This window comes from Amblyomma americanum, chromosome 3 (assembly GCF_052857255.1).
Source record: "Amblyomma americanum isolate KBUSLIRL-KWMA chromosome 3, ASM5285725v1, whole genome shotgun sequence".
Classification (NCBI taxonomy): domain Eukaryota; kingdom Metazoa; phylum Arthropoda; class Arachnida; order Ixodida; family Ixodidae; genus Amblyomma; species Amblyomma americanum.
The window spans coordinates 116,945,502-116,968,986 of NC_135499.1; the positions used below are offsets into that span (position 1 = coordinate 116,945,502).

Below are 23,485 nucleotides of genomic sequence, written 5' to 3' on the forward strand. Positions count from 1 at the left end.
TAAGCGAAACAACTCAGGGGACTATATCCGCTTCTGGCAACTAGCGACAGTAAATCCTAAGCATGAAGATAAAGTTTGTGTTGTCATCAGAATATCTTTGAAATGCTTTACTCATGTATCGTAAAATGAGGAATGCGATTTTACCGATGTTCCCCAGGAGAAAAATATTCTGCATTTGTATCTTTCTAATTATTATTGTCTTTAAATTATTGTATTTAAGTAAAAGTTAGATGGAGTGAAAAAAGATTAAAATTGGATTAACGACTGCACAGCAAGTACGGAAAGAAACGCAAGAGAGGTAACGTGAAAAGACAGAACGGAAGTAGATTGGATTGCAGAATAAATGAAAATCTTTGATATCGTAAGTACAAAGAGAGGAAATAGATATTTAGGGAAAATGCAGTGCGGAACACATATAGGTTGTCATTCCAAGGAAGTGGACACCGGCCCAAGGGCACGTAGCGAAAGTGTCAGAGGGTCACTTTGCGGGATAACATTCGCTTGCATGAACTTTTCTGGGACAAGATGGTCCTTGATCGGCGCAAGAAATTCGAGATAAACGAAGGGGGCTCTTTCCTTTCACTCAAGCTAACCAGGAAGATGATGACGTACAAGTGGTACCAAGAAAAGAAAACCGCCCTAAGAAGCATGACGCATTCATTATTTGCAGCACTTGCCTGGGCTCACCGTTTAAAAACCACAAATTTCGAGCACCCTCCAAGTGGTCGCACGTTTTGCTGGCCATACTTAATTTCATCGACGCCCCCAACTGAGCGGAAGCAAACCGAAGAGAAAGACGCGCATGCGCTTATTTTTTTCAACTCACGGGACATATTTGATGAATAGCCTCAATTCTTCGGTATTTTCAGCTCCCCTTGTCCCTTTTTGTTTTGCTTAAAGCCTCCTGGGTATTGAGTCTTACAAAAAATTTACTACCTAAATAACATGTTTTATCCCCAATATGTGCTAATTTTAGCAATTTCTGTTAGTATGAAGCCTCGCTGTGAGGCTTGATGCGGTAAGGCTTCTAAAGAAGAAGCCAACGAAGAAGAAGAACTCTTGAGAGGCAGGCGTATGCTGAACTACCTTCTGATAGAAGAGAGGAAAACCTAACAAGAGAAAGTTGTGCTTCACTAAGGCATCTCCAAAGCGGCAGAGGTTCCCGTGAACGACAAGGTCCTCGCTCTGTTTCTGGCGGGATGTCCTCCGAACAGAAACCCGAGACCGCGGAAAGGCATTCCCCGGTCCCCAGCAAAGCCGCGCCCGCTGGTGATGTCGGAGCAAGCGTCAGGTTGCCGGATGAACCCCAGCACAGAGGCGAACAACGCACTGCCGAACCGCCCTTTGCGTCTCCAGACCGCACCCTAGAAGAGACCATCCTACTCGACGTCAATCCCATGGTGAGTGGCCGACTTCTTATACCCAGTGTGCGCTAGGAAATGACAGCTGTGGACGATGTGGGCCAGAAAAGAATGAGTGCGGCCTGTGTACACATGATTCTTTGTTTTTTAATCGAGGATAAGGGGGAATGGAAACGCGAGAAAATGAGGATCATCGACAAATTTCGTAATCCGAGTGCTCGTTTCCCGCTTGAAGTCGATTTATTCTGCAAGCGAAGATTATAAAATTTTAACAAAGGAAACGCTGGTTCATAAGTTAGGAGGTTTTCAAAGGTGGGGCTTCAAGAGGTAGTTAATTTTGCAAGCCCCTGGAACTTTGCACCCGGAGATCGCAGTAGGCACGCCCAAGCGACTATGTGGATGCGATTATGAGGACTGGAAATGTGCAGTAACTAGCTCAACGCTCTGGGTGGATGCTCGAACCGTGCCTAGCGTGAAAGAGTGAAGGCGGGAAAGCAACAAAAATAAATAAAAACTTTTTTGCCTTTATATTGCGTGTTGTACCACGCCAAATAGACGGAGCTGTTTTTTACGGCACAGCACACACCTAAGGAAGAATAGCTTAATCCACGAGTGAGTTCGAGTGGCTCTGAAGCGATTACCACTGAAGCACAAAAGCTATGCTCGCTCTTGGCTTGCAGCTGAACACATTGCGCCATAAGTTGGACAGAGTATTCGTGCACGCCGGTACTCACGCCCGCACACACGCCCGCACAAACGCACACAGTATTAGGCTGTTAAATTTTCGCTTATGTTGGCTCATGTCTTGCCCACTTGGTTTGGCTTCAACGCGATCTTTTCTTCTGTTGTTCCCACAGGTACACGGTACCTGCGCATGGTATTTTTTCTGCGTTGCATGAGCACCCCAAACTCGAATAAATTGTAAACCGGAGTCTTACTTTTTCCTTACACTTTTCTGTTTTCTGGCCGAAGTTGATTAAACTGCTTAACAAAGGCACTTTCCCCAGAGATGCTACAGTAGGAATTTCCCTCTTGTGCGGGCGTTTCATAATAAGTATTTTAAGTCGTTAGTAGGCTAGGAAAATCAGGGGCTAAAGCAGTTCACTTGTGCAGTTCAGGCGTGAAATCAGTGTGACTGCTCGAAAATTAAGACATATACACGACAATATTGACGATTTGGAGTCACTATTTTCTGTTTTTCCAATTTTTTTATTTTACAACGTGCATATAACTTAACACTTCGCGCACGTTTGCTTTTGTGCTGCAATAGCTACTGCTGTGGTTTTACTGTGAAAGCAGTAGTTGTGCCATTCTTTCGCAGCTGTCACATCCAATATTCACCCGTTCATAACTGTCATTCAGTGGTGTAGTTGGTCTTTAGGTCACGTAAGGCACGAAAGGAAAGGCAGTAGAGCGGTTGATAACTTGCTTGTTTTCATTCCACCTCTTGAAGCAGACTTGTTTCATTGTTGTGGTGAATTAAAACAAGGTATCAGCGTCAATAGTCCCGTTTTTGTTCAGCGTCACGTAACCTGAAGGTCAGCTACATATTAAAGCCGTCGGCCTATGAAACCAAAACAGCGCCATGTAGAGATTAAATTATAAATCATTTAGTGGTTGGATCACGTCAGGATCCGTATACACTAATTTCTTACGCATGATTCGAAAGAAAACAGGCAAGCAAAAATTTGGTTTCTATAGAAGGAAGGCAGTGGGAACGAAAGGAGGAGATAAAGAGAGCCCAATGTAGAAGCGAGGCTGAGGAGAGTAGCACCGAAGCGCCACAAAAGGAGCGGAGAAGTAGTAATGGCGGAGTGACAGGCGGAAGCGAGAGCGAAATAGAAGAGAGCCATACTGTTCAGGGGAAATAACAAAAGAGGACAAGTAGAACAGACACGCCCCAGACGGAGTTAGCAGACACCGTTTAGCATACCGTGTACCTCGTTACCGTTGCCGGAGTACCGGAAGCCCACCCACCGCTACTGAGCATGCGCTTATTGATCCCGATGCGGCCGGCGTACGCGCAGCTGCTGGGTACCTGGTGCCTTCTTGCGCCCACAAGGTGATCTAGGCATGCGCACTCACAACGCGCAGGCTCCCGGTACTCTGGTAACGGAAGCGGTAACACGGTACACAGAATGCTAAAGTTGACCCCTTACAGTCGCCGAACGGGTTGGGTGGTGCGAATAGAGTAACGTTATAAGAACGAGACGCGTAGAGATCGTAGACAGAGTGAGGAAGAAAAGGCCGCGAAGGTAATACCAAGGGCCTTAATCTAAGGGTCGTCACAGCCCCCAGAAGCCGGTGCGCGGGCTGCTACATACTTCAGTAGACAGGAGCTTGGCACGCGGACTAACTCAAGGGATTGCGTTCGGCCAAGTCCCTGACACCACTCGTTAGAGTGCTGTTCTCTTGTGGCTACGTAAGTGGACAGACGTGCATGCTGTCCGTTTCCGATCGCGCATTTAACGCCTTGGACCCCGCAGTAGTCTGGTGCGCCGAATTGTAGCAAATCGAAGAGTCTGCAGCAAGTGTATTGGAATAGCAGTACTGAAAGCAACAATTCTCAAAGCAAATGCAAAAAAGCAACGAAGAAGATCCATTAGATTGAAAATGTTTTCAATTTCATAACCGCCGGGAAGAGGCGCCAGGATGTCCCAGGTTGCATTTACTGGCCATTATTTGTGAAGCGAGAGGTGCGCATAGAGCATGCCAGAAGCGGGCGATTGTTAAGGAAAGGGCCAATTGCTGTTCCTGCAGGAAAGACAGGGAAATGATAAAAAAGGAACCCCGGTAAAGTAATTTTTTGGCCATGCTGATTACGAGAGATTAGTGAGAAGAAAGTGGTGCAGCAGTTTCATAGGACGAGGCCTCAGTGAGTGTCGACTTTGCAGGTGCGTTACCCGCTGCTGGTGTTCAACCTGGCCCTCTGGCTTCTCGGCACGGGGCTGATGGCGGGCTCCTCGTACCTCTACATCAGTTCCGACTTGTCCGAGGGTGACGCCGCAGTTCTGTCGCGCTTCGACCTGACCGGCGTGCTCCTCCACCGCATAGAGTACGTCGTGTTCACCGTGGGCTTCGCGCTCTTCATCGTCTGCTTCTGCGGCTGCGTGGGGGCGCTGCGCGAGAACAGCTTCCTACTCAAGCTCTACTCCCTCGCCCTAACCTTGCTCATAATGCTGCACCTCATGACCGGCCTCGTCGTCTTCTTCATGCCCGGTACGTGCACTGAACTTCGTCGAATAACCCACACTGCGTGGATTTCTGCCTTACGTACACATCGCGCTAGGCCTAAGCAGCATGCCCTCCAGTGACTATTTAAGAAGGCGCCTTTTTGGTAGTTGTTTGCTCGGTGCTATTGGCGACTTTGACAAAATCAATGCAATGCGGCTACGCCGTGAACTAGTCCTAGATCAATCGGCGCGAAAAACCACACTGTTTCCTCTGATACTTGCACACACAACAATTCTGGACAAAGTGATTTTTCAACGGGAACTGGTTTATACACGCAATTGTTTTTTGTCTATTGTAATATTTCACAATAACAACCAATATATATGCAGATCTCTTGTCATCAGGCTTGCATTTTTTCCCACTTCACGTTTTTGCTATCGTCAAAAGCATTCTTTTTTTTTTCATGAGAGTCTTAACTGCTCCATGCGCGCGATAGCAAAACTTTAAAGATATCGCCACTCATCGAAAGAATGGACCATTTAACTTCAGTATCATCATGATCATCATCATAATTTATTTGCTCTTAAGGACCCCAAGGCTGGGCATTACATATGAGGGGAACAAAACGGCAATAGCACCAGCAATAAAAGCACCTGGAATACAACAGTAAAGAAGGCAAACAAGCTTTAAAATGGCATTAAATAACGAACCTGAACAATTACACATACACTTAGGTCATCGCGCAGTATCATGAAGAGCAAAACGGGAACACTGTATACATACATGCATATTGTATAGGAAGGGTTCAACAACTTGGAAAAATGTTATTAGTGCAGAAGTGGAACAAAAGCGACGGGCAACACACTGCAAGTGGGTCTAACGATGAAGGTAACCTTATATCAGGCTTTTGAATTTATTCGGATCGTGCTCAGTTGCAATGGCATCAGGCAGCTCATTCCACTGTACAATGGCGGATGGCAAGACGGATTTATGAAAGGCATTAGTGGAACCATGTAAACGCTGTAGGCTTAGACTGTTAAAAAGGCAGCGCGATGTTCTGTTAGGAGGGAGTGTAAATGTGCAGTGGTAGTGAGGAAAATTGTAGTATATCTTGTGGGAAAGGCAAGTTTGGGCAATTTACGGCGACGCGGCAATGGCCGAATGTGAAGCGATGATATGATGCCAGTAACACTGGTCTTCCGGTGGTAACAAGATGTAATAAATTGGGCTGTGCGACTTTGCCTTGATTTTAAAGCGTCAGTTAGGTATGACTGGTGCGGATTCCAAATGGTTGAGACATATTCTAGTTTTGTGCGAATGAATGCTTCGTAAGCGAGTTGCCGAATGGAAGGGGGGACACAGGTAGCAACCCTCTCAGTCGGTTGAGCGATTCGGAACTTTCAGCTACCATGCTTAAGATGTGTTCGGATCATTTCATAACAGTACCCTACAATTTTTCAATATTCCAAATTTTCGACAAAGAATGTTGGACATGAACGTTTCGTCGGTACACTACCATGTTATTGTCAGATTTTTGCGCCAGAAATATATCTTATTACCTTTTTACGTGAATTTTTGCATGCTTACGAGACAGAAGAGCCACTTAGGCTCACGTTGTGAAATTTTCAATGCCAGCAATGCAGAAATAGTACTGCGAAAGGAATTCTGGGCGATGTGCAGTGGCGCGAATGAAGAACCGTCACAGCACAACCTCTAGTTCTAAACAGATGATTTACTTGGACCTAAGTAAACGCGAGGCGCAATCAGTTAACAACCATCGCTGAGAACACACTCCTAACGGGCGTGTTTCAACCATAAAGAGCTTCCCGCACGAATATTCCTGTAATTGCGGGCATTATTACGGCGTGCGTGCATGCTGATTTTTTTACACGGGGTGATACAATGATCTACGCAAATTCATTTGGTTATATTTATTTGTGCACTTCATTATTGCCCTAGGCCTTAGCTGTCACTGAATACGGGTGGAAAGAAGCGAATAGGATCTAACGAAAAGATTTTATCATTGTTGCCCTATACATTCATTAGATGCCTTCTGTCCACTACTTACAAGGAGAGAGCGCATCGCGTGGTTGCTCCGAAAAAATAGTGCGTGTGGAGGCGACATCTTCATGCTCTCACTTTCCACCACTCCGCACAGTTATACATCTATGTTCTCATCGAAAATAGCACGTGGTTATTAAAATATATCACCCTGAAAAAACGCAAATCGAGGACAGCTTTAATAGTGAAAACTCCTGCGACCGGGGCAACGTATCTAGCTTGTTTCCAACATAACCCACATTAGTCTTTGAGTCCTTTTAAGATAGAGAGATATTTTTTATATTGCGCTTCTTTTTATCGCATTTTACATGTCGAGCAACTTATGAATATGGATGTTAATGCTTTTATATTTTTTCGGAAGTGCGCATTTGCCGTCTAGTGATGCTCACTCATGCCAGTTCTATTTACACGCCAGAGCGCGACTTCTTCTTTGTCCCTCTTTTTTTTTCTCTTATATTGTCGAGCAACGAACGATTGACTGACAAGAGCTCGTAACCATCGACACACAAAAGCGAGTTTATAGTAGGATTTCCGTGAAATAATGTTTCCATTTATGCTGCCCCCAGAAGCAGTCTTCTGTAGCGTCGCCAATTTAGATAAACGGAGGCTACCCATTTTCGTCGTGAAACACGCGATCTCGCTACGTCTGTCGATGCCTAGGGCACGCAATGCGAAACATCCGTGTTGTTTTATCACAGCGTAATTTTTCTCTTGCCTCTTCCCTCTCAAAGCAAAGCAAAACACTGTTGGCGATGACTCTCCTTTTTTCTTGCACGCAGAATCGATGCAAAACAATGTGCATAACGTGGTGCACCATTTGAAGCGTTCATGCAAAATAATGTGCACAACGTGCTACAGCCCTTGAAGGGGTTGCGAAACAGAATGTTCATAACGTTGTGCAGAACTTGAAGCGTCAATGCAAAATAATGTCCATAACGTGGTACAGCACTTGAAAGGGTGGTGCAAAAGACTGTACATAACAGGGCACAGCACTTGAAGCGGTGGTGCAAAATAATCTGCATAACGAGGACAGCACATCAAGTGTCAATGCAAACTAACGTACACAAAGTGGTACAGCACTTGAAGCAGTGCGCAAAAGAATGCATAGCGTGGTGCAACACTTGAAGCGACGATGGAAAAGGATATGCATAACGGGGCACAGCACTTGAAACGGCGGTGGAAAAGAATGCATAATAAAACTTAAAAGGAGGACGCCGACCAAAAGTAAAAAAACAAAACAAAAAATGACGTTTCGGCTCCCGTACGGGAGCCTTGTTCACAATGAGAAGGATTAGAAAGTACATCAGGATTAAATACGTTTGAAAAGAGGGCGAAGGGAGCGTGCGTATACAGGAGTTAGATTTCCAGTGTTGCGATTGAGGGTGCGATTAGTCGTTTGAATGAATAATGATTCGAGGTGAAGGCGACGGTACAGATTCTTTTCAGTTGCCAGCACGTGTGCCTTACCCCAGTCAATATCGTGGCCAGTTGATACGGAGTGTTCGGCGATAGCATTAGAGTTCACTTTTTTGTTTTTAACGTCATTACAATGTTCTTTTAGGCGTCTATTAAAATCACCAGTCTCGCCGATGTAGACGCTGTCACAATCAGAGCAGGGGACGCTGTAAACAACGCCAGGGTACTTTTCTTTGGGGAGAACGTCTTTGACGTTAACCAGCGCATGCCGAAGTTTCCTTGTGGGGACATGGGCAACGTGAACTTGGAATGTGCGCAGAATACGCGCCAAGGCTTCGCTTATTCCAGGTGTGTAGGGAACAGCGGCACGTTTCAGAGGGGACAACACGGGAGTTTCACGTGTCGGGGAAGATAACTGCTTTTCAGCGGATGCCACAAAAGCAGCTGGGTACTCGTTTCGCGCGAGTTCTTGCCGTACAGTACCAAAGTCGACTGCCCGATCTTCAGAAAAACTGCATATGCGTTCTGCGCGTTTGAACAAGGTTGTGGCATCAGATTTCTTTTGATTAGCCGGGTGCACAGATTTGAAGTTAAGGTATCTTCCGGTGTGGGTGGGTTTCCTGTAGACGCTGAATGATAGCTTTCCACTGTTTCGTTTTACCAATACGTCCAGGAAGGGCAACGCGCCATTAATTTCTTCTTCGACGGTGAAATCAATCGCTTCTTCAATGGAATTTAAATGGGACGAAAAGGCCAGCAAATCATCTTTCCGAATGAGGCAGAAGCAGTCATCTACATATCTAAGAAAGATTCTTGGCGGTGATGGGGATGTTTCAAGGGCACGGCGCTCAACAAATTCCATAGTCAGATTCGCTACAGTCACTGAGATAGAGGCGCCCATTGGTGTGCCCTGAAGTTGTCGGTAAAAAGAGCCTTGGAAGACGAAATAAGTGTTGTCCAGGCAGAACTGTAAGAGCCTGCGGAGATCTGGAATGTCAATGGGGGTCCTTTGTGGTAAACAATTGTCAGCTTCAAGGGCAGCAGAACACACTTGTACGGCGAGGCCAACGGGAACGCATGTGAAAAGCGACTTGACGTCAAACGAAACCATGTACTCGTCATCGTCCGGTGATACGTCGCTTACCTTCTTGATGAAGTCAGTCGAGTTGCGTACGTGTGTTGAGACGAGACCGACAAGTGGCCTGAGGATCCGGTGAAGGTAGCTGGATAAATTGTGAAGAGTTTATCCAGTTTATCCAGCTACCTTCACCGGATCCTCAGGCCACTTGTCGGTCTCGTCTCAACACACGTACGCAACTCGACTGACTTCATCAAGAAGGTAAGCGACGTATCACCGGACGATGACGAGTACATGGTTTCGTTTGACGTCAAGTCGCTTTTCACATGCGTACCCGTTGGCCTCGCCGTACAAGTGTGTTCTGCTGCCCTTGAAGCTGACAATTGTTTACCACAAAGGACCCCCATTTACATTCCAGATCTCCGCAGGCTCTTACAGTTCTGCCTGGACAACACTTATTTCGTCTTCCAAGGCTCTTTTTACCGACAACTTCAGGGCACACCAATGGGCGCCTCTATCTCAGTGACTGTAGCGAATCTGACTATGGAATTTGTTGAGCGCCGTGCCCTTGAAACATCCCCATCACCGCCAAGAATCTTTCTTAGATATGTAGATGACTGCTTCTGCCTCATTCGGAAAGATGATTTGCTGGCCTTTTCGTCCCATTTAAATTCCATTGAAGAAGCGATTGATTTCACCGTCGAAGAAGAAATTAATGGCGCGTTGCCCTTCCTGGACGTATTGGTAAAACGAAACAGTGGAAAGCTATCATTCAGCGTCTACAGGAAACCCACCCACACCGGAAGATACCTTAACTTCAAATCTGTGCACCCGGCTAATCAAAAGAAATCTGTAACCACAACCTCGTTCAAACCCGCAGAACGCATATGCAGTTTTCCTGAAGATCGGGCAGTCGACTTTGGTACTGTACGGCAAGAACTCGCGCGAAACGAGTACCCAGCTGCTTTTGTGGCATCCGCTGAAAAGCAGTTATCTTCCCCGACACGTGAAACTCCCGTGTTGTCCCCTCTGAAACGTGCCGCTGTTCCCTACACACCTGGAATAAGCGAAGCCTTGGCGCGTATTCTGCGCACATTCCAAGTTCACGTTGCCCATGTCCCCACAAGGAAACTTCGGCATGCGCTGGTTAACGTCAAAGACGTTATCCCCAAAGAAAAGTACCCTGGCGTTGTTTACAGCGTCCCCTGCTCTGATTGTGACAGCGTCTACATCGGCGAGACTGGTGATTTTAATAGACGCCTAAAAGAACATTGTAATGACGTTAAAAACGAAAAAGTGAACTCTAATGCTATCGCCGAACACTCCGTATCAACTGGCCACGATATTGACTGGGGTAGGGCACACGTGCTGGCAACTGAAAAGATTCTGTACCGTCGCCTTCACCTCGAATCATTATTCATTCAAACGACTAATCGCACCCTCAATCGCAACACGGGAAATCTAACTCCTGTATACGCACGCTCCCTGCGCCCTCTTTTCAAACGTATTTAATCCTGATGCACTTTCTAATCCTTCTCATTGTGAACAAGGCTCCCGTACGGGAGCCGAAACGTCATTTTTTTGTTTTTTTGTTTTTTGTTTTGGTCGGCGTCCTCCTTTTAAGCTTTATTATGATCATCCCCGACCAGACGAGTTTTCGTCCAACTCTCGACTTCAAAAGAATGCATAACCTGGTACAACATTTCAAGCCGCGGTGCAAAACAATGTGCATAACCTTGTACAGATTTGATGCAGTGGTGCTAAGGGATATGTATTCTGGGGTACAACACTTCAAGCAAATCAAATTTGGCGCCGCTGTCCTAGTAACACTATGCCACAGGGCTTTACCTTTTCACTAGAAACACTGTGCAGCTCGGCGCTTTGTTTCCGTTTTGTGCTGAGAAACGTACCAGGCTTCAAACGCCCCGAAGGACTTCATAGATGCCATATCGTTTAAAAAAACTGATATGGAATCGTCTTGTCTTTGGCTCCGAATTCGGCATTGCCCCTAACCACCAGATTGCGTTTGTAGAAAATAATTATTACATATGTCCTTTGCCTGCGAAATTAGCATAATTATAAAAACGACTGACGACCTACACGGCTGCCAATTTCACCCTGAAAAGACTGTTTTCTTGCGGCCACAATAAATATAAATTTTTTTTCATGTGTACGTAATCGCATCGAGGCATGTAGTCATCCTTTCATCCTGTTCTGTTCCTCTTGCCCTGTTCTTAGTATCATTCTTCGTCTGTGGCGTAGCTATTTTATAGGTGAAAAAGACGGTATTATTGGTGAAATCACCAAAAGGCATTTTTTTGTTTGACGCTTAGAAAACCTCTTGATTCGTGAATAACATATTGTCCAAATGGCGCCTTCGTATGAGTGCTGGAAGATTGTTCAAAATGGCTCCAAGTACACCAGTCCGCTATTTCATTGAGGCGCGACATGAATGAGTTGAAAAATCATTTATTGGTTTCAAAACAAAAGAAAAGAATCACAAAATATATATTTTCTTCCTGTAAACTACAGAGGAACTAATCTAATGTTTTTTTTTATCCGTTTCGAATAGTTAGGTTTTCGGCACGCTCCCGCTGTGTTGCACATTGCCCCGGTTTTTGGAGTATCAAAGCTGGCAGCTGCTTTCTGCTTGCGAATGCATTGCGACGACTGCGATCCTTACTACGATTCTTCTTATTTCTGTAAATCTGCGAAATAGGCGCACGGTTTGAGGAAACCACCGTTTCTTCTCAGACGTATTTTGTAATCTGGGGCTCTACCACGTGCTCAAACACAATGATAATGAACGGAGACTTTCGATGCTCTCCCGAAAGCAAGAAGAGCAAGAATTCAGTTCGAAGAAACGATGCAGAAAAATGCGCTACTGCTTAAGATTTTCCCAAGGACTCCACATAGTAGCATAAGAATAAGCGGACCTCCGCATGCTGTCTGCGCGCATCAGGACTGCGGAAGGCTGAGAAAAAAGAAAAAAAATGCGGTGCGCACTGCTGCTGGCTACTGATCTGAAACCACTGAAGATAGCCGCGACTCGCGGCTGCGGCGGAATGCTATGACCACGAAATCCAAACCTGGGCCGTCCAGCAGGTCTCGGCGGCTCTTGAATGACAAAGGCCGAGGGAAACCGACGGAACGTTGTCTCTCAGGGCGACCGACCGCGGGAGTAACACGCGTTGGAGGTGAGTAGGGACCACCCGCTGAGAAGACGTCACGGCCCGCATCGCGGCGCCATTTAGTCATGGTGTCGTTCTGCAGACGACTTAACAAAGTTCTTTCCTCCTCCTCCTCCTTTAGCCGGCAACAGCATTGGCACGCAGCATCTGAGCTTGTCCAGTAAGTCAGTCGGCCCATTGATTGTGGCTCCACCAGATCCTCCTTCGAAATGAGCCCTAAATTAGCTGCCGCTCAAATATGTCCATGTGTTCATCACAAAACATTGTTTCCCTTATACTCTTCTCATTTAAAGCAGTCCAAATGGTTCCTCATGCAGGTCTGTGTTCATGAAATGCAACTGTATATCTCTCTTCCTGTTCGCTTGGTTCTGATGGAGTATAAATGTGGGTTATTCTTAACAGCAATTCTTAGATAGAGCATAAAAACGCGTCCACCTCTTCAACAAGTTATCACCCAAAGTGTGATGTACTCACATGAAATAACCTGGAGAACTAATACACAAGTTACCGTGTTAAGTTGGTAAGTTCAGTTGCTGTGTAGGCACTCTTATTTGAATCGCTATGTTGTCCTGCACCCTGTTGTCGTTTGCATAATTTTATTCCTTCATATGTCATGCTCTACTTTTTATGGATGGCCTTGTCACGCAGCACGTTCATACGTTGATGCGGCTAGGGCTAGCGTTAGCTGACACTATTACAGTTAGTATGGATATTTTTGCTGTTTTAACCGTGAACGGTCATGACGCTGCCCGTTTTGTGACCGAAGAATTTGGTGGTAACGTTCCTTATGGTCTTTAAACTTGGTAACTGAAAACGAGGTCAGTACAGGTGCTGCGAGAAATTGTTAACGTTATCACAACCCCCCCGTCCCCCTTTACGGTGGATAGATGGGAAGCATCCCGTTTAGGGGCGTGCGCCCTCGTCTAACGATAGTTATACAGGCAGGTAAAGAAATCTGGGCCGTCAACAATTGACGCAAGTGTCTTGATGTGAGAACAAAAAATTAACAGAAGGCTCCTTTGCAACAAAACAAATAAATGTTTATGAGGCGTAATTGGTTATTACATCCACAACGCTAGAGACTATAACAAAACAAGATGTGGGTAGAAAGAAATTGAGTAATAATACATTATTACGACATGTGAACAAATAAAATTATGAACAGGGCTGCAGAGCTTACGTATTAAAAATTGAACCGATTATGTAGTAAGCTTCAACCGATCTACAACACATGCGTAAAATAGATAAGACAAAGGCTATCGTGGGCAAAGGCGGAGATATTCTTCAGGGAGCGAGTCAGAGCTAACAGTTCTATCACTGCTTTGGGGTACCTGCGGCGCCTCATGATCGACGAGGTTGAAAATCGGCACCGGCGCGCCTACGCGGGCAAGACACCGGAGCGGACAGCTACCCCGGAAAGGCTCAGAAGCTAAGAGCTCACCAAAGGCCACTTACCTCTCAGTGACTGTGGCCTCTTTTTGAACCGTCATTATTTATAGCCCAGTCTCGAGAGAACATCCGCGGGGAATATCAGCACGGATATAAAGACGTCGTAATGTAATTAAGTCGTTTTGGAGACTTTGGTAGCAAAGTTGACGGTCCGTGAGGTGAGGAGCTGAGAGGTCATTATCCATGGCCTTCGAGTAACCGGTCGCACAAGGCTTTGCGTGTATTTGACGCTTTATTATAATCACAAAGTCTAGGCAGGAAGCCTGTAGCAGCAGCATAGGGATCGTTCCTAGAAAATAATCCTTACTGATGAGGTGCGAGTCATCACGTCTAGGTTTAGCCCTTTAATACCCAGATATTGAAAACGTCGAATAAAAGTTATGAATTTTCAAGATTTGATCACTGTGGGGTACCTTCATTGCAGAAGCGTAAAGATCTTGAAGATTTACGAGGCGACAAGTGTTACAGCCTAATTACTGAGGAAATCTTGATAATTTTTTCATGGCGAAGGCAGATAAAGATGAGAGCAGATACGAAGTTCCGTGCAATAAACCAAGAGATAAATTCAAAATTTCGCCGTCCGCGGTCTAGCAGCATTACGAGCACAAATTTGGGGCTTCTCTGCCATCAAGGGTAGCATTCGCACAAATTAATTTTTCACCAGACCTCGTTTTTATGGAGGAAAAACGCTAAGGCGCCCGTGTGCTGTGCGATGTCAGGCACGTTAAAGATCCCCAGGTGGTCGAAATTATTCCGGAGCCCTCCACTACGGCACCTATTCTTTTCTTCTTTCACTCCCTCCTTTATTCCTTCCCTTACGGCGCGGTTCAGGTGTCCAACGATATATGAGACAGATACTGCGCCATTTCCTTTCCCCAGAAACCAATTATTATTATTATTATTATCACCAGACCTCCACTATCTCTGGCGGTTTACATATTAGCCTTAGTTTGAAAAATATATTGAAGGACACATTTATTTCAAATATGCTAGGGATTCATGTATTGATGACCGTTGAACTGAAAGTTATAGGTTGTTCACAGTTTTACACCTTATCGCACATTTTATACTATGGGAGTTACGGGGGTTAATTCGCCGACCAGTAGGACTGGTTGAAGGTGAAAGGAATAGGAAGATGAAGTTGCGCATCTTCCTGGCTTATTTTAGTTTTTCCAAAAGAATCGCTAGAAAAAAATCATCTTTATACACAATATACATAAAATGGGATGTTGCTAACTGGGCTGCGTTTTCTTGAATGCGGCAGTAATTGCGTGGCTGCATCAGCGCGTGGAAAGAATTGTGGAAGGTTAGCATTTATAGTGTTCCATGCATATGCTAACAGTTATAGAACATCTATGAACAGAACGTCCCGTACAGATAGCAGTGAAATGTGAAAACTCCATGTAAATAAATGTTAAGAAAATCGGTACCTATTTAATGACGCCTTTGCCTGGCACTCGCTGCGTGGCACTCGCTTCAGCGCCAGCGGCATGTAGCCTGGAGTGTTAAAACTGACATACCATCTCGCCGTGCCTGCCCATACGCATGACAACACACTGGATACGAACTCTACAGTTTAATAGATACGCAGAGATCACTCGCGCACCATACACACGCAGGTGTTCAAAATGATTTTTCATACAATAGATCGATCCGCCAGTCAATTATGTACTAATATAAGCTATCAACGTTTTTAACTACTGTCAGCGCCCAAAGAGAGGTGGCTTCTCTCCAGTACGCCACCTTTGGCTTGTAATAATAATAATAATAATAATAATAATAATAATAATAATAATAATAATAATAATAATAATAATAATAATAATAATAATAATAATAATAATAATAATAATAATAATAATAATAATAATAATCATAATAATAGCTTTATTTCCATCAAAACGATGGAGGGGCCGTGGGTAAAAGCTGCTGAACAGCTTGACTAGAGCCCACGGTCCCCTCTACAAGGCAGTACAGGAGCATACATGAAGCATACAGGAATACAAACATACAGAAACGCAAAATTGATTCGATTTAATGTATCACAAGGAAACCAATATTAGAATTGTTCAAAAACATGACATATCACGTGGCGCAGTTCACGAACTGTAGTGCGACCTAAATCAATTCCACATTTATTCAGATCATTAAGAAGTTTAGGCAAAATGTACGATAGTGTACCCATAGAATAGTTAGCACGGGGAGTGACCACCTTCCAGTATTCAGACTGACGTATAGTGTAGGATGTAGGCTTTATTTCTAGCTTGGCTAGGTTGCGAAAGAAATTTTGATTTTCTTTTAATTCGTACTTAAAGGCAACAATTAGTCTATAGCTAAACAATTTCCAGACAGGCATTATATCTGCTTTAATGAACAGAGCATGTGTATGAGAATTGCAGGGGACATCAAAAAAAAGCCTAATTATCTTTTTTTGTAGGACGTACACCTTTGTTAAGTGTGTTACTGTGGTAGATCCCCATACCAAAAAGCAGTAAGAGAGGTGAGAGTAAAAAAGAGAATTATATATCAGCTTTTTTACGCTGAAAGGTAATATAGACCTACATCTGGATAAAATACCAACGACACTTGACAATTTAGTGCAAACAGAATCTACATGAATATCCCACAGCATATTTTGCGAAAACGTGACCCCAAGAATTTTAATACTGCTTACTATTTCTATTTTTCTGGTGCCATAGATAAGATCTACGTTCATATTTACCTGCTTTGATTTCGGTCTAAATAGCACAGCCTTAGTTTTGTTGGTGTTAACTTCTAACTGATTTGCTACAGACCATTCCAGAAGTTTTACAAGGGCGGAGTTTGCTATATAGCTGATTTGCTCACAGTCTGTAGCGGAAAAAAATATGCTGGCATCGTCGGCGTACAATATATATTTGGCTTCAGCGCATGTATTTACCAGATCATTTATGTAGATATTAAAAAGAAAAGGTCCAAGAATGCTGCCTTGAGGCACTCCTCTTGCAATCGGTTTTTGGTCGGAACAGTGCTCGCCTATTTGATCATACTGCCGCCGATAGCCAAGGTAAGATTTTATAAGATTCCAGCAATGGCCACGCACTCCATACAATTCAAGTTTTTTGAGTAAAATGGAATGAACAATGCAGTCAAATGCTTTCGTGAAATCAATGTACAGGCCCAGTACAACCATCTTACTTGAAAACTGTGATAAAATAAACTCTTTTTGTTCTATCAAGGCTAGTTCCCTGGACCTATGCTTTCTAAATCCAAATTGAGCTGGGGTTAAAAGGTCATATTTCTGAGAAAAAAATTGAAAGGCGCTCATGAATAATCTTTTCTAAACCCTTTGAAAATATTGGCAACACTGAGATAGGGCGATAATTCTTGATGTCATTTCGATCACCTTTCTTGAACAATACCGTAACCTTAGCCACCTGCATTCTTTGTGGGAAAACGGCACTTGAAAAACAAAGATTAAATATATGGGTAAGAGTCGGTGCGATAAGATCCATAATATGTTTAAGCGGTTGAATTTGCATACCTTCAACGTCACAACTAGAGCTGTTTTGAAGAGACATAAAAACAGACCGAACTTGTTCTTCGCTAACGGCCTCAAGATATTGTTTACATGATATTGATATTGATATTGTTTACATTTTTTCGCACCCTGCAACACAGTTTGTTCTGAATCAATTTAACATTCCACGTGAAGCATTAGCTCTGCTTGTGTACGCTTCATTCTACTCTGAGTTTTTACAAATTTTTCTGCAGTTTTGTTGTCAGCAGTGCATATTAATGGCGGTTGGGATGCTGAGGAAGTACATGAGTACCGTGTGCTGAATGCTTCGCCTATCGGCGGTTGCCATTTGGCTTTGCGAGTCCGCAGCTCTCTCATAACGATGCATCCCTCTGATTTTCAGGGAGCGTCCGCAAGGTGATCAAGGAAACCCTGTCCGAGTCCCTAGTGATCCGCTACCGCGACACCGTGGACACGCAAAACATCGTGGACTCGCTTCAGCGTCAGCTGCGTTGCTGCGGCATGTCGTACAAAAACTTCAGGGACTGGAACAAGAACATGTACGCACTTGCTCGCACCAGTTTTGGCCTCCGTAACTCCTTCGCTGCAGAAAATGAGTCGTGACTGAAAAGGCAAACAGATACCTAAAGGAATCTAAAGATATTGAAGTAAAGCCTAGCGTTTTTACTGTATGGCAATTAATGTTCCACGAAATGTCTTGTAGTAGAAGTGTGCGAATGTTAACTTTTGTGAACATGAAATTGAATGTCGAATAATGAACAAGAGACAATTTATTTTAAGAGCACTTCAAATTGATACTTTGAAGCACTAACATTTTTTACAAGGGTTCATTATTCCGAAAGGGTAACGGCTTGGTTTTTGCTGGTATGATCAATGATCGCAGTATGGAACGACTACCTCTTCCAATCAGAGAGTACTTGATTTATCTATGAGATAACTTGTGCTTATGAAGCACTCATGCAAACATAGACACAGCTGAGACGTGAAAATATCTAAAGCACTAATTTTTTATTATTGCTACAGCGCAAAAGGCGAGGATGATACAAGTACACAGACACGGCGCTGAAACAACCGGTTTTAATAAAGATTTGTCGCTGCATAAATAGAGCGGAAAACGATTTCAAATTAGAATACACACAAAAAAAATGAACTACAAGAACGAAACTACAATAGCTCTTGCCGTAGCAACAATAAAAGTCAGTTGTAAGTTCAGCGCCGTGTCTGTGTACTTCTCTCATCCTCGTATTTTGCGCGGTAGCTATGATGTCGAGCCAACATGCCCCAGCTTCCACCATGTCCGCTATTTTACGTGGTGAAATGCGTGTTCCATTTGGACACTGAGAATTTCATCAGCCAGTAAAGTCAGTTTTTCGTCTTCTAGCGCATGGGAAGCTGAAATTCCTGTCTGGTCTGTACAACATTTTCACTGCTGAAGCGACTCCCAGTTTTCCACCTCCGTATGCACTCGTGTAATTAACCCCTTGAATTAGAGAAAAACTAGCGGCAAACCATGCACACCACAAGACAATAACCAAGACAAAACACAAGCCCTACTCGCGTAAGCGTCGCACTTTCGTACAATTTTTCCCACTACAGCTTAACTCAGATTACACGTCCTGCGTTGGTACGACCGCTCGTATTTTACGATACGTTAGAGCGGGCCCAGAGAACCCTGCCTGAGCATAACGCAAAGTGTGAATACTGCGACGACTGGCGGTGATTGCTTGGAGCGAAAAAGGCTGTTCACCCCGATTATTCCGAATAAGCAATAAGGCAGATACAGATGCTTACAACTATGAAAATCGACGCTCGAATGACCGCGATGACAATATGGCTGGCGGCTCGGAATCGCACGTCGTGGGTCCTCCTCAGAATCATAATACGAAGAGCGTATCACCTGGCCTCCTTATAAGCTCGCTTTGCTGATGAAGTTTTGAAATCAGTCGTGCCTTAATATAAATGCGAGGCTTTTATGGGAGTAAAATCTCGGAGGACTGGGAGACCCTGCTGCGCTCGGAGGATCCGGCCGCGCAGAGAATCGCCACCGGCCGGGCTGCCAGTGTTATGGACCTTAGGGACATAAACACTTGAGTGCAGTGGGGTCGTGCGGAGACCCAGGGGCGTGCCCGGACTTCCTCTCCAACAATAAAGTTTTTTCTCTTTCTCTCTCTCTCTCTCTCGCGACAAATTTAGACATTTTAAAAGATAATATTAATAATAATTGGTTTTTGAGGAAAGTAAATGACGCAGTATCTGTCTCATATATCGTTGGACATTTGAACCGCGCCGTAATTGAAGGGATAAAGGAGGGAGTGAAAGAAGTAAGGAAGAAAGAGGTGCCGTAGTGGAGGGCTGCGGAATAATTTCGACCACCTGGGGATCCTTAACGTGCACTGACATCGCACAGCACACGGGCGCCTTAGCGTTTTGCCTCCATAAGCACACAGCCGCCGCGGTCGAATTCGAACCCGGGTGCTCCGGATCAGTATCCGAGCACCTTAACCACTGAGACACCATGGCGGGGTTAAAAGAGGTGGCGGCTTCGATACCTAGTCCGATGTTCCCAGCAACGCGGGCGGGCATTGTGTGGCTGCGAGGCAGATTGCAGCTAACATCAGTGTCTCATTCTGATATATGTGCAGACGGTGAGCGTTATACAACTTATTTATATATCTTGGTGCAACGACTGGCCGTTAAGGCGAGTTCAGGAGCCCTAAGGCGCTCCCGGATGTATGGTGAAACGTCCGTGCAATACTGATTCTAGCCAGAGCATGAACAAAACGACGCTTCGTCGGCATGGTCAGGGCCTGTGTCGCAGGCCGCTGTCCCCGTCCTGCAGCTCCTCGCGGTATGTGTCGCGTGAGGGAAATTATGCACTTCCGAAGCACAATTGGCCCTTTTGCGGCTTCTATAAACTTAGAGTAACGGTCATTACACGAGTGTGTATGGTTTACATACAAACGTAGCGTTTTTAGCCGGCAGCCTCATGCCCCCTGCACTGATATCGTGGTCGTTATCAGTTTCGTTATTCAAGAATCATTCTCTAAACTTAGTGTTCCTAAGGTTCATGTATTCCATGTATTCTTCTTGAAAATAATTTTTCACATGAGATTAAAACCTTGCATTTTTACGCCGCCTTATTGTAATTAACAGGCAAAAAATGGCGTATTTGCATGAACTGACCGGATATACTATGCGCGCAGAGCGCACACTGGACGTTGTTATAAGTTGAAATGGTGATTTGTTTTACTTCTAGCAGAGAACCCAATTATGGCACCTCACAATACATAAATATTGATTTGTTGGAATCCTTGAGAAAAAATTGAAGCCTGTTACTACATTGTGGGACCATTTGGACGCGTGTCGGCAAGAAAGCAGAGCCCACATATTTTCTTCGCACGTGACAGAAGTGCATTCGTTGCAAATGAAGATAGCTCTCCTTACGATTTCTAATTATCTCCGCTAAATGGAACTAAGAGCATCATTCTGTTTTTTCTCCCATCTCAATGCCCGCAGATCCTGGTGTTTTCAGACGTTGCGTGAAAAGTAGCATGAACACTAATGACACACTACGCTGTCTGAGTAATCAACAAAGCTTAAATAAAGCTGGAAGTATACAAAGGCGCCCCATGATGTTTTAATCACATTACAAGGTGCGTTTTTTTTCAAAGGAAGGGTGCCACTCAACGAAGAGTGGTGCTGCCAGCGGCCGCGCTTCTACCAGCAGAAAACGGTTCAAAATATATGCGATAGATATAATAATATTAATAATAATTAGTTTTGGGGGAAAGGAAATGGCGCAGTATCTGTCTCATATATCGTTGGACACCTGAACCGCGCCGTAAGGGAAGGGATAAAGGAGGGAGTTAAAGAAGAAAGGAAGAATAGGTGCCGTAGTGGAGGGCTCCGGATTAATTTCGACCACCTGGGGATCTTTAACGTGCACTGACATCGCACAGCACACGAGCGTCTTAGCGTTTTTCCTCCATAAAAACGCAGCCGCCGCGGTCGGGTTCGAACCCGGGAACTCCGGATCAGTAGTCGAACTCCCTAACCACTGAGCCACCGCGGCGGGGCTGAAAATGAAAATCGAGAATTGGATTTTGGGAAAGGAAATGGCGCATTATCTGTCTCGCATATCAGCGGACACCTGAACCGCGCCGTAAGGGAAGGGATAAACGAGGGACTAAGAGAAGTAAGGAAGAAAGAGGTGCCGTTGTGGAGGGCTCCTGAATGATTTCGACCACCTGGGGATCTTTAGCGTGCACTGTCATCGCACAGCACAAGGGCGCCTTTGCGTTTCGCTCCATCGAAACACTCCCGCCGCAGTCGGGTTCGAGCCCGGGAACTCCGGATCAGTTCCCGGGAACTCCGGGAACTCCGGAACCACTGAGGCACCGCGGCGGGTCGCGAGAATACATAAATGTGTATTTCTGATACAATACTTTCGCTAAAAGATTTGCTGTCATAGGTCCATCATACTTAGCTTAATACCATATCTGATTTTTGTTTACACATTTTTCGCTAAATTCAATCCAGACTAAGCTGAAGCTTTGTGAGAGCTGTCTAACAGCGAAACACTAAACAAATCCGAAATATAAAATAAACATTGCTAGCTTTGCTCTTATCTCCCGTGCGCAGCTACTTCAACTGCAGCCTCCAGAACCCAAGCCACGAGCGCTGTTCGGTGCCTCACTCGTGCTGCAAGGGCGCGTCTTCGGGGCCCACAAGCATTTACTGCGGCCGAAATGTGCTCAACATGACGGACTACGACGCCTGGTTCATCGTCCACCTGGCCAGCTGTGAGGACGCGGCGATGCGCTACGTTAGGGAGCACGCGATGGTCATCGGCGGCAGCTGCCTCATCGTGGTCATCCTCCTCGCATTTGTGGACATGATCACGAATGCGGTCATCGACGAGATCGATATCATCTGCAAGATTTACTCCCACGTTCAAGCCGCCGCCGTCGCCGCCGGCGCGGTCTCCGCAGAGCCGTAGGGCTCCGACAGCAACCTTTTCGTCGCATCATTGCGTCTTTATCATTAGGATTTTAGCCATGGTCCAGTGCTTTCTCCGGGCTGAGAAGCATTATGTTCGAACTTTTTCAGATAACGGCTAAATTATAATTGTATAGCGCCAAACTTAGCACTGTATATAAGTGTTCGGAAGTGATATTGTTCTGCAAGGTAAGAATTATTGTTCAGCTCATTTATTACAAACTTCTAAAAAGCAGGACTCATGTAGAGTACACGAACTTTTGCTGCCTTTGCTCGAGCTCAGAAAAAGGAAGAGTTTCTCTGTGGGTTGATGCATTGTGTGTAGGATCATGTGATTCGTGTGGCTAATTCATGTATGCGCCATTTAGCTCGTTGATTTAGGTCGTTATACGGATAATTATTTTGGATTAACCGAAAATAGCTTGTGTGTTAAAGCAGTCTCTTTAAACTTCTTTACAACAGACAGCAGCTCAAGCATTAACATGTTAAGTCTATTGTTGAGCGCCAGTTTCTGACCATTGCGGATGTCTCCTATGGGCGTCATACGCACTCAGCCCCTTTTGGGCAACTGCCGCGGAAGCTTTCGTGAATTTTAGGAGCAAAATCTGAAATCTTCATTTTCCTCAAGCAATGCTGCCTGTGATGCTTACTGAGGCTTATTGAACCGCTCAGTATAATCCTGTACTTGCGGAACGGCACACGGGACTGTACAAAATATAAACGCGGTGATACTGCCTACTGCATATTTCTTCCTTCTGCTCCGTCCACGTCGCTTTTGCAGCAGAGGCTTTAATAATAAAAGAGTCAATCGTTATTTCATTTCTCATACTAGGGAAAGGGACCCCAGAGGAAAAGATATCAGAGCAGCAGCTTCAATGCATCTGAGGCCCTACACACAGGCACGGCATACCGCACGTGCTAAGGCACGCGCCAAATTAACACACAACACGGCAGAGTACACACGACTGAAAATCTGGCTAATTGCCACAAAATTATTATTTGCACTTTCAAGAAACTTAAAGGAAAAATTTTCTAGCGTAGACTTGCGCGTACTTTGCGGAAAATGTTTTTTAAACTCTTGAGGACGTAAGGGGTGAGCCGTCGGGGGCAAAAGTCTCTGGACCGCGCTCCGTAAACGACGCCGACAGCTCCCGCCGGCGGGAGACCACAATGATCCAGGTGAAAGTTCAAATTCTGTTCTTTCAATATTCACTAGTGTGTTCTCTATCCGGCAGCG

At 44.9% G+C, this 23,485-nt stretch overlaps 1 protein-coding gene across 1 annotated transcript; it reads left to right on the forward strand.

Annotated features, from left to right (window-relative positions):
* Positions 1-1,199: 1,199 nt before the first annotated feature.
* Positions 1,200-22,249, forward strand: LOC144124042 (tetraspanin-33-like). Its single transcript, XM_077656718.1, has 4 exons — positions 1,200-1,400; positions 4,256-4,580; positions 17,633-17,789; positions 21,892-22,249. The coding sequence occupies exons 1-4, from the start codon at positions 1,200-1,202 to the stop codon at positions 22,247-22,249; spliced, it is 1,041 nt and encodes a 346-aa protein (XP_077512844.1).
* Positions 22,250-23,485: the final 1,236 nt, after the last annotated feature.